This window comes from Otolemur garnettii, unplaced genomic scaffold, assembly GCF_000181295.1.
Source record: "Otolemur garnettii isolate 467f Iridium unplaced genomic scaffold, OtoGar3 scaffold00013, whole genome shotgun sequence".
NCBI lineage: Eukaryota > Metazoa > Chordata > Mammalia > Primates > Galagidae > Otolemur > Otolemur garnettii.
Window position 1 is genome coordinate 28,249,438 of NW_003852408.1, and position 12,481 is coordinate 28,261,918.

Below are 12,481 nucleotides of genomic sequence, written 5' to 3' on the forward strand. Positions count from 1 at the left end.
GGGCTGGGGATTCGAACCCGCCACCTTAGGTGTACGTGGCTGGCGCCCTAGCTGGTTGAGCTATAGGCGCCGAGCCTGCATTATTGTTTCTAACGAGTCTCCAACCCCAATTCATCCTCCAGAGTTCTCACTCCAAGAAACAGATTCAGTATGTCAGTATGTCAGTAACCCTGCTTACATCTTTTAAAAATGAGAGTTAAATTTTCTCCAGGATAAAACCTTTCTCTGCCTACATTCCTTCCTTATCACTTACCTTGCTTCAAAATGCTTAACACCATTTTCTGTAACCACATTGAGTACTTCTAGAACCTTTTGAGATATTTTTGCTTGTGTTATCTTTTTGCTTATGATGTTCAGTAATGGAGCTTGGATTTGACCTTGAGTATTAGATTCCCAATTAAGTATTTTCTTCACAACTGCCAATCCTCTAAGCTTCCTCAGTACTGTCAATTGGAAGTGGTTTCTCCCTTTTTTGGCCTCCCCTAGTACTTTTTAAAAAATCTGTTTTCATGGCTGTGATCATACTTTACCTTGCCTTTATATCCCTGTCTCTCATCCTCTAAGGAGATTTTAACCTCTGAATAAAACCCTCATGGTTGCTGGTTGCTTGTTGCTCAGTGATTAGGGTGCTGGCCACATACACTGGGGCTGGCAGGTTCAACCCCAGCCTGCGCCTGCCAAACAATAAGTACAACAAAAAAATAGCTGGGTATTGTGGTAGGCGCCTGTAGTTCCAGCTACTTGGGAGGCTGAGGCAAGAGAATCGCTTAAGCCCAAGAGTTTGAGGTTGCTGTGAGCTGTGACAGTATAGCACTCTACCGAGGACAACAAGGTGAGACTGTCTCAAACAAAAAAAACCCTCATGGCACCTAGCAATGTCTTAATGCGTTATACTTTGTATTAAAATACTTATGTTCATACTTTATAAGCATCCCAAGGGTTATCTTTGTGCTTTCTATGATGGGAGCATCAAGTTAGCTCAATGAATAAATATCAGTTAAATAACAACTCAGTAAGAACCTACTGAATAGCCTAAAAGTATTATTTGATGAAAAGGCATTCTATCTAGGATAATTCAGGCATTTTTCTATAGTGAAAATTTGGAAAACATTTATTCCTGCATGGCATATCAATGGCCCAGTAGTTATAAAGATGTACAAACACTCTCTACTGTGAACTCCTTCTCTTTCTCCATAAGTTGCCACATCTCTAGCAGCACTGGGTTTTTCTTAGTTTCTGGCAATGTAGTATCAACAATATATTTTCACTACCCAAAGTTTGCAGAGGCAGTTGAAACCCAATGTTTGAGTGACTTGCTCCAGGACACCAGCTTAAACAGTTAAGAGGTGATCAGAATCTGGTCTCTTAACTCTTCATACAGAACTATTTCTTTTCCTTTATGTCCACTTCTTTTTCTTCCATGATGTAGACCAGAAAGTGATCTGCCATGAGAGTTAAAAGATCCTGTATCTTGGGCCTCAGTCTTCTCAGGCCCCATCTTCCATGATATAGACCAGAAAGTGATCTGCCATGAGAGTTAAAAGATCTGTGTCTTGGGCCTCAATCTCTCTGTATAAGGAAATGATTAGGCAGAATAATCTAAGTTCCTTTCTAGTTCTATGCCTTAATCATAGCATAAATCATTTTTCATGTGGTAGCAAACATTTCCCTGTGTTCTCATATTCATAATGACACTTTTAAATTACATAGTGTTAGTTTATACACCATAATCTACTTAATTCCTTATTGTTTCTCTTTGTTCATTATTATAGATAATGCTGCAATAAACATAATCATGCATGTACTTCTTGGTTCCATTACATTATTTCCTTAAGATAAATTGCTAGGAATGGGAATCACTGAATCCAACAGTATACACATATTTATAGGTTTCAACATTCTAATTCTCAGGCCTATTCCCTCTCTTTCTGATTCCTTAGAACTCTTTCTATACCTTTTTTGTTATTGTTGTTTTTTGAGATAGTCTCAAGCGGTCACCCTGGATAGAGTGCTGTGGTGTCACAGTTCATAGCAACCTCAAACTCTTGGGCTTAAGCGATTCTCTTGCCTCAACCTCCCAAGTAGCTGGGATTACAGGTGCTGCCACATGCTTGGCTATTTTTTTTGTGGTTGTTACAGTTGTCATTGTTGTTTTAGCTGGCCTGGGTCAGGTTTGAACCCACCAGCATCGGTGTATGTGGCCAATGCCCTACCGACTGAGTGCTGGGTGCTGACTTTCTATACCTTTTCTGTGTATAACCTTCCCCTCTCCCACTTTGAAAAATATAAGGAAGTCTAACTCTAGCTGGAACTAAATTTAGATGATTGAATAAAATACATAGAATCTTACCTTGGTACAAAGATTGAAGGACTTAGATAATCTTATTTATTGTTTTTTCTGATGATACTTCCTACTTGATTAACAATAATTCTTACTTCCCTTCCCACCAGGCTGGGTCTCCCAAGAAAGATCAGAACTTCCTCTTTCACACATTGATAACCAGCCAGTGCCTTCACAGAGTCCAAAAAAATTAACAAGATGTAAGTTCTTTATATTCTATGCCATTGGATTGGATTAAGAATCTGGTGAATTCAGATAAATTTATAAAAGGATCACTATATAGTCTCCTCCTCATATTGTCTGGGCAGGTGCCTGTAGTCCCAGCTGTTTGGAAGGCTGAGCAAGAGGATTGCTTGAGTCCAGAAGTTTGAGGTTGCTGTGAGCTATGACATCACAGCACTCTCAAAACAAAACAAAACAACTCTTGTTTTGTTTGTCCATTAAACAACTCTTCCTTTCCTCTTCGCCTCACCACTTTTACCACTTTTCTTTCTTTTGGTGACCAGGTCTTACTCTGTTGCTCAATCTAGAGTGCTGTAGCCCAGTCCTAACTCACTGTAACCTCAAGCTCCTAGACTGAAAGGATCCTTCTGCCTCAGACTCCCAGGTTCCCAGGTGGCTGGGACTACACACCGGGCTAATTCTTCTAATTCTTTGTAGAGATGGGGTTTCACTATGCTGGCCAGGCTGATCTAGAACTCCTGGCCTCAAGCAATCCTCCCACCTCGGCCTCCCAAAGTGCTTGGATTACAGGCATGAGCCACTGCAACCAGCCTTACTTCCTATGAGTTTGGTTACTTTAGATACCTCATACAAATGGAATAATGCAGTATTTGGTTTTTTGTAAGCAACTTATTTCATTTAGTGTACTGTCCTCAAGGTTCATCCTATGGCATATAACAGAATTTCCTCCTTTTTAAGGCTGAATATTCTATTGAATGGATATTCCATTATTTGGTTATCAGTTCATCCACAGATCACATTCTTTAAACACTCTTTTGCTGACCCCCAATCCTCTGCTATAAAGACTTTCTTCCTGCTCGGCGCCTATAGCTCAACCGGCTAAGGCGCCAGCCACGTACACCTAAGGTGGCGGGTTCGAATCCCCAGCCCGGACCCGCCAAACAACAATGACGGCTGCAACCAAAAAATAGCCGGGTGTTGTGGTGGGCGCCTGTGGTCCCAGCTACTTGGGAGGCAGAGGCAGGAGACTCGCTTGAGCCCAGGAGTTGGAGGTTGCTGTGAGCTGTAATGCCACGGCCCTCTACCCAGGGGGACAGCTTGAGGCTCTGTCTCAATAAAAAAAAAAAAAAAAAGACTTTCTTCCCAGTTCCTTTATCTATTTATTAGCAATATAAATTCACATGTTTTCAAATGGCTTATAATCATCACTGTACTTAATCATTCTGGTGCTCTAATTGCTCATATGTTAGCCAGTAGGAACCCTTTCAGGCTGACTTCTAACTCCTATGACATATTTTTAAATTTCAAAATAATTTCAGATTTATAAAAAGACTGCAAAAGCAACACAAAGTATTACCATTTGTTTTTCTGTTTTCAAAATGTTACCATGTTTTCTTCTTCTTTTTTTTTTTTTTTAGAGATAGTCTCACTTTATCGCCCTCAGTAGAGTGCTGTGGCATCACAACTCACAGCAACCTCCAACTCCTGGGCTTAGGCAATTCTCTTGCCTTAGCCTCCCGAGTAGCTGGACTACAAGAGCCTGCCACAATGCCCAGATATTTTTGTTGTTGTTGTTGCAGTTTGGCGAGAGCCAGGTTTGAACCCACCATCCTTGGTATATGGGGCTGGTGCCCTACCCACTGAGCAAGGGCACCGCCCTAGTCTCTTTTAATCTTTAACAAAGTTGCATTTATCTCATGTTTTCTCATAATTAGATTCATTTTGGCCAGACCAGCAGCACAGGAATTGTGTTGGTCCTTCTTAGTAAACCATATCAGGAGGTGCATGATGATGGTTTTGTCTCATTGCTGGTGATGTTGACTCTGATTACTTGGTTAAGGTGGTATTTGTCAGGTTTCTCCACTATAAAATTACTATTGTATTTTTCCCTTGTGGGAAATATTTGGAAACTGTATAAGTGCCTTATTTCTATCAAGGTTTTGCCCCCTAATTTGGCATTCACTGATAATTCTAGCATAAAACATTACTATGGCTGTTGCCAAATGGTAACTTTTAAATTTCCTTATTTCTTCCTTATTTGAGATATGGGTCTCACTCTGTCACCCAGGATAGTGTAGTGACATGATCATAGCTCACTATAACCTCAGACTCCTGAGCCCAAGCAATCTGCATGCCTCAGCCTCCTGAGTAGCTATTAACTGACTACAGGCATGTGCCACTATACCATTCACTATGTTGTTCAAGCTGGTCTTGAACTCCTGGCACTTGTCAAGCAATCCTCATGCCCCAGCCTCCCAAAGTTCTGGGATCATAAGTGTCAGCCACCATGCCTGACCTATTCCTTCTGTATTTATGAGTTAGCATTCTACTGTATGGAAAAGATTTCCTTTGTCCTCCAGTGCATATTTATTTATTCATTGATATCCCTGAGTTTGAACTCTTGGCTATTTTATTCTTTCCAATACTTTGAGGAAAGTCAATAGGGGAATCTATCCCTAACAAATCACAAATTCACACTGGTATATTCAGGGATTCAGAGTACTTGTAGTTTTCTTTCCTAAAACCAGCTAAAACTGAGTTTGTGCTTAATCGTTTAAAATAGAGACTATAAAGTAAGTTCCAGAAATGAACACAAAAAAGCAAAGGTGCTATTACCTAGAATTCTTGGGGCTTATTTTAGAGACAATAAGGGTGGAAAAGCCTTCAGCAAAAAGCTACAATAGAGCTAAGAATAAACTTGAGAATTCTATTTAAAATTGAAGGTAACAACTTAAAAATCCCCACCTCATTAATTATTAAGGAGATGCAAATTAAAAGCAAAATAAACTACCAATACCTACCTACTAGAATGGCAAAATGAATTTAAAAAAATCTGACATTGGCTCGGCGCCTATAGCTCAACCAGCTAAGGCGCCAGCCACGTACACCTAAGGTGGCGGGTTCGAATCCCCAGCCCGGACCCGCCAAACAACAATGACAGCTGCAACCAAAAAATAGCCGGGCGTTGTGGCGGGCGCCTGTGGTCCCAGCTACTTGGGAGGCGGAGGCAGGAGACTCGCTTGAGCCCAGGAGTTGGAGGTTGCTATGAGCTGTAATGCCAGGGCACTCTACCCAGGGGGACAGCTTGAGGCTCTGTCTCAAAAAAAAAAAAAAAAAAAAATCTGACATTGACAAGGATGTGGAACTAGAATCTAATACTTTTTCTAGGAGTATAAAACACGCAATTCCACTCCTAAGTACATATCCAACACAAATACATTTATATATTGACCAAAATATATGCAAAATAATGTTATCATGACACTGTTGCTGACACCTCAGAATGGAATTTACCCCACTGTTTCCTGGGGGTGGGGTGAGTAGTGACTAGAAATGCTGTCCTAGGGAGCTTCTGGAGAGTGGTTACATTCTATTTCTTTTTTTTTTTTTTTTTTTTTTTTTTTTTTTTTGAGACGGAGCCTCAAGCTATCCCCTCTGGGTAGAGTGCCATGGCATCACGCTCACAGCAACCTCCAACTCCTGGGCTCAAGCGATTCTCCTGCCTCAGCCTCCCAAGTAGCTGGGACTACAGGCGCCCGCCACAACGCCTGGCCATTTTTTGGTTGCAGCCATCATTGTTGCTTGGCGGGCCCGGGCTGGGGATTCGAACCCGCCACCTTAGGTGTATGTGGCTGGCGCCTTAGCCGCTTGAGCCACAGGCGCCGAGTCACATTCTATTTCTTTATGCTGGTATTGCTTGTATTTACTTTATGAAAACTAATTACATTTATTTGGGCTCTTTTTCTATTATTACATTAAATAATTCAATTTTTATTTGCTATCCTGTAAGACTCTCTGGAGGTAATACAATAGTGTACAATTTCAGAGGCTCCATAAAAAAAAAATGAGACCTTCATTTTCAGCTGTTACTGATGAATATAAAACCATCCTGCATTTGCATAATGTACAAATTTTACATACTCATGAGAACCTCTCAATAGCTGAGAGAGAGGGGTCAGGCATTACTATAGTGACCACTGTTAGACACCTGTTCTTCCACCATAATTGTTAGTGGCCCTGCATTTTATTCTCAAGTATCTTGCTTTAATGATGAACTATGTGGTTAATTACTTTATGGAAAAGAGCTCCTGAGAGTGACTTGCCCAATACTACTCTTTGGTAGGTAGAGTACCCAGGACTCAAAGCCAGAACTGTGTGGGTATCACTGATATTATGTCAGGTTAGCCTGAAACAGAACTGGACCCAAGCGTGTGGAGCTGTCAACTCTTAGTGATGCTTGAGGTTTAGGATCCCCACAGTTCAAACCCCACCTCTCTGGTCTGCAGTATTAACCATGATTGTAAAAGGTTTCCTTGGCTCTTTAGAGGAGGGTGGTCTTCTATTCTCTGTCTACTGTGAGCCTGGTTTCATATCCAGTTCTCAGTTTGTCTCTGGGCCTCGTTTCTGCTTTCTGAACCCCTTGGCCTTCAAGGGCTTAGCTTTCTGAGATGACCCTATGCCATTGTGCATTCTTTCTTAGTCCGAGCCCACAACCTAACCATATACCCTCGAGTATCTACCACAATCCAAGCTGTAGACTATTGAGATATAAAGTTTTCCAATCCCCATAAGGAAACAAGGGATTTTATTAATAAGTAGTATATTGTGTATCTGTGATACAGTATTCACCATAAAATGTTGTGGATATCAAAAACATGGAAAAGACAGAAAACAACTATAAACCAAAAGGACAACTGTTTGGTGTATTAATGTGGTAAGATTAGGGGGATTTTTTTCTTTATATCTTTTTATACTACTGCTTTCATAAATAAATACAAATAGATTTTAAACATCAAGTTTACAAATGTTATCTTTTACTTGATAGGAACAAACATTACTTTAAATTTTAAACCTTATCTGAGAGCCTTGAAACTATAATTATCTCAAATGTTTCTAAGACTATATTCATTCTCAGAGCAGTACACAATTTTTTAACTATAGAAGCCTCAGCAAAGCACAAGGTTATCTGTGTTAGTGTTTCAAAATTATTAAGGGGCTATAATTGATAAGTGTGTCAATATCTTAATTTTTTTATTCCAAAGCATCTACTTTGAAAGCATAGAAGCTGTACAAAAATATGATTTCAAAAAGCTGAAACTTATTTAATGTGTTTCTTTTTTTTTCTTTTTTAATAGCCCCCAACAATGGTAGCCAAGACATGTCAGCCTGGTTCAATCTATTTGCAGACTTGGATCCTCTTTCAAACCCAGATGCTATTGGACACTCAGATGATGAACTTCTTAATGCTTGACTCCAGTTATAATGTTACTTTAATGGCCTTGAGACATCAATTTTGCAACATATTGCCTTTGTGGAAAGGAGTTTATATTGTAACCCACACACAAAAGCATGGTGTTTGCAAATGTATCACCTGTCAGCCAAACTTAGACAAGATGGTAAGGACTAAGTACATCTTTAATAGCTTAGGTTTGCAGCTGTTGATACTATGTGGAAAATATTACAAAATACAGTCTGGTATTTACATACCAGAATTTATGTCAAAATAAGTTAGGAATAATTCTGTCAATAAGGAGTTGGACTATTTCTTTGGAAACCTTATTTTTATGTTTAAGTTGCCTTGTTGGCTATGTGAATTCTCTAGGTGGATAAAGGGTGGCATGTAAGTTGGGTTGTAGTTTGAGGTTGTTTTATAAATAAAATAGTGATGGGGAGGTTTTCTGTTGTGGGAAATAGCATTAAAACCAGACCAGCTTTGTGTTTAATTAGAAAGTTAGAAAAGATCTGAGAACTCAATTTCTTTAATGCAATTACAGAGAAACTCAGTACTCGTTTTTCTCTATTTGGAGGCTAAAATGTAATGTTACTTTTCATTCATACAAAATCATGGACATCTCCCAAATACATTATTAAATTTTCATGGGGGAAGGAGCAGAATGATTAATTTGCTAAGCCCATTCTCTGGAATATTCAAGTCCTTGTGTCAGTATCTTCAGGCCTGGTTTTTCAGACTGCTACTATAGTAATATGCAATATTAGTATTTTTCCTGAAAAGAAAACAAGGGGAAAATATTCCCTAAGCAACTAGCAAAGTATTCCTAGAATTACCTACAAATTTCTATCTGAATGAGGCAGATAATTCTGAACACTTTATCCTTATACATATTTACCTCATATTTTGTGACATGATTTAACCCAGAATACTTTCTGGCCAAGATACTGAAAACTCTACCTGATCAATAAGGAGCATCTTATTTTCCACTTCATTTCTGTGGGTGGCATCATTTAAGGCGCCATTATTTGATTACCACTGTTATCCTTGGAAGGTTTAGAATCTAAGTATTGAGAAGGAAGACTATTTAATGGAAGCTGATGAAAACAAAGCAGCTGTACACACTCATCAATTACTCAATTTTCTGTCCTATTTTCTTGCTCATAGTTTTGAGGCGGTTTTCCAACATTTTAACTAAGTTGTTCACAGTAGTTCCATGTGATCTTAGTTTTCAACAGGCTTATTTATAAGAGAATTACTTATAATGTCCAAGTTATTGTATATAGAAAACATTTTTAAGGAATGGACCAGTGTAGGTAAAATGCAGACTATCACCTATCCACACCATTCTGGCCTATCTCCAGTATTAACTCTCCAGAAGACCACTGCTATGGTCAAGTACCACACAGGCTGGAAAAAGCTCTGTTTGAATGTGAGAAAAATGAACTCAGGAAAAAGTTATGATGTCTTTCCTTAAAGTCTGATCACAATATTATTCCTATTTCTTTATTTGATTTCAATGAACTGTTACTTATTTCTTCAGAAGTGTTTTTCAAAATTTTTTGGGGGGTGGAATATATAACCAATGTCAATAATTTCAGAAGCATTTTTAACTCTTCCCTGTGTGTTCAGTAAAACTTCCCAGAATACAATACTATCATTCTTCTGCCAAGATTATGATTACGAATCACAATCTAAAATCTATACTCATAGTGGCTCTGGTGTTCTTCACTTTTGAATACCTCAGAAATTGCTAACTTTATGTGTTGAGTTTGTGCCATTTTTCCTTGCATTGGCAGCCTTACTAATGCATTAGTTCAACAATATTTGTAAACCTTCCTCACATGCATGCAGGGCAGTAGTCTCTGTTACTAGATATTTTGATAAGTAGTCTATGTTACAAGATGTTTTGATAAGTAGGAGAACCAGAAGCTTGAATCTCCAATTCTAAGTATGAAGGGATAAATTCTCAATTTTCCAAGAGCAAAAGTTCTTCCCAAATTGAGACATAAGAAGCATTTTCATTATTTAGTTCTTAGTTTCTGAAGCAGTTCCTCTTTCAATATAGTTACCCCATTTAACCCAGAAGTAACATTAACTATCTTAACAACTCTAGTTATAATTTCAACAACTCTTAACAACTTTTACTTTTGAAGAGCATGTAACTGTTATTAAAATAAAGGTAACCATTCTCAACATCATTTGAGCATCAACCATTAAAATGTTTGTGGTCAGAAAGAGAAATTTGGTTCTATTAAACCAACATTGCTAATATAAGGAACCAATCACACATTCAGTAAAGGGTGAAAAGGATAGGCTGAGCACAGGACAGGAAGGTGCCCTGTGGCTCTTTGTCTCTATCTAGACCATCCATTTTAATATAAAGTAAATTCAATGTTCTTTACCAAGGGTAGGCTGTGAACAACTCTTTCAAAATAGGTATTTTGGGCGGCGCCTGTGGCTCAAAAGGGTAGGGCACTTGTCCCATATGCTGGAAGTGGCGGGTTCAAACCCAGGCCTGGCCAAAACAAACAAACAAAAAAGTTAAATAGGGGAAAACACTTACCCAGTATAAAATAAAAGGTAAGAATACATTTAAGCTTAAAAAAGCTCCAGAGGAATTAAAATTTGCCTACTATTTCTACAGCCACTTATATAGGAGTATCAGTCATATCAGAGTGTATTAAATGAGACTTGCATAACTTTGTACTTTTGAAATCTTTCATTAATTGTATAACATAGCTCTGATATATGATTAGAAACAAACTGTATTTCCACAAAATAGGTTTTAGCATTTGCACATTGAAAAAAACTATATTTCAACTATGGATTTTATTTCACATAACTATCCTTATTGACCATTTAGAAATGTAAAGGTCTTACAACATTAGAACAAAGGAAGTTTAAATGTGCTCTATAATTTTTCTGAGCCTCCTTTAATAAAGATTTTGAGATGGCATAAAACAAGTTTGTTTCCTAAAGTGTTCAATATAAATCCAATTGTTTCCCTATTCAAAAACTTGGGTTTTATTGCAGAATGAAAATAAAACTGCAGCAGTTAATACCTTTCCAATTTACTTCATACAGAAGGAGACTATGTCAGATATGGGAAATAATATGTGTTCTTTGGGTAAATACTATCAGTAACAAGTACAAACTATCAAATACCATGTTTTTGAGCCTAGAAACAATAACGAATGAAATATAAGCCACAGTACTTAACCTGATTTGTTGAAGGTAAGAATAAAAAAAGAAAGCCAAAACTTATCCAGTTATTTCTATTTTCCATGGTATTATCAGGACCCTGCACTTCCCTACCTTGAACAATGAAACAGCTCCAGAATTTAGGAAGGAAATATAAACTTTAAAATTTTTTAAACTAATTGAGTAGTACTGCAAGTAAGCCGTTTCATGCAAGAGTAAGGTGTTTAAACATGGCAAAGAAAACCTATGAAACAGGATGGGGAGAAAATTGGTTGGTTAGGATGGGTTACATCTAGAAGCACAACACAAACTATCTTCTTCCATCTTTTACATGCCATTTAAAGGAACACTTAAAAAGAGTTCAATAAAAGTTGTCTTTAGCATTTAAAATCAAGACATGAATCTTCACTCAGTGAGGTAAACCATTCATTGGCCAAAGAATACAAAAAGGAGATAAAGGTCTGATATTAATAAGGCAAGATTTTTAAGTGTACGTTTTTACATTTGTACAGTACATTTTTAAACTTCTTGATTTCAGGCTGCCTCAGCATCCCCACAAACAAGCTATATGCACCCAGCCCAGGCAACCATGTACACCAGTGGATACCTATAGCCCCTCCAAGGAGTCCTCTTCCTGCCCTCTGGACAATGACCCGTAACATTCAAATGTACCAGTGAAATACCCTCATACTTTTTCTTGTGTACGTCACCGTGCCCCAAGGCACTTGCCCATGGTTCTTAGTGCTGTGTCCCCTACCTCCTTAAATAAGGCCCCTCTTATGTGATCCTCCTTCTCTGCAGTGACTAAATAAAACCTATGAATGTAATAAATTTTTTTTAGTAGTGCCTTCTAGCACACATTTGAATTTTGATCTAGATGATTTCATTTTATTATTTTCTATTATGGACAAATCAAGTTATCAAGATTTAAAAACTTAAGTAAGTCTCCCTCAAAAAGTCAGGTTAAGGCCAGGTGCAATAGCTCACACCTTTAATCCTAGCACTCTGGGAACCTGAGGTAGGCCGATTGCTTGAACTTAAGAGTTCAAGACTAGGTCAAACAAGAGCAAGACTCCATCGCTATAGAAAAATTATAGACAGGTGTGGTGATGTGAGCCTTTAGTCCCAGCTACTCAGGAGGCTGAACCGGAAGGGTCACTTGAGCTCAGGCACAGGGAGGTTCAGTGAACTATGATGAGACCACTACACTCTAGCCCTTCTAACAAAATTGAGACCCTGTGCCCCGCCCCCCCCAAAAGTTAATAAGATAGATGCTCACCAAAAATGTGATTGAAGTCTCTGCCTTTCTAAAAGATGTACTACTCAAATTAAAGAAAATGTTTCTCTTTAATTTCTGTAGCTATGGCTCAGCGCCTGTGGCTCAACCGGCTAAGGTGCCAGCCACGTACACCTGAGGTGGCGGGTTCGAATCCCCAGCCTGGACCAGCCAAACAACAATGACGGCTGCAACCAAAAAATAGCCGGGCGTTGTGGCGGGCGCCTGTGGTCCCAGCTACTTGGGA

At 38.7% G+C, this 12,481-nt stretch overlaps 1 protein-coding gene across 1 annotated transcript in view; it reads left to right on the plus strand.

Moving 5' to 3' along the window:
• ICA1L (islet cell autoantigen 1 like) overlaps positions 1–8,000 on the plus strand; it is a 55,915-nt gene extending 47,915 nt beyond the window's left edge. Inside the window, exons 11-12 of the mRNA XM_003785119.3 lie at positions 2,452–2,541; positions 7,660–8,000. Coding sequence (XP_003785167.1) covers positions 2,452–2,541; positions 7,660–7,775 — 206 coding nt within the window. The 3' untranslated portion in view covers positions 7,776–8,000. The remainder of the gene's footprint in view (positions 1–2,451; positions 2,542–7,659) is intronic.
• The last annotated feature ends 4,481 nt before the right edge of the window (positions 8,001–12,481 follow it).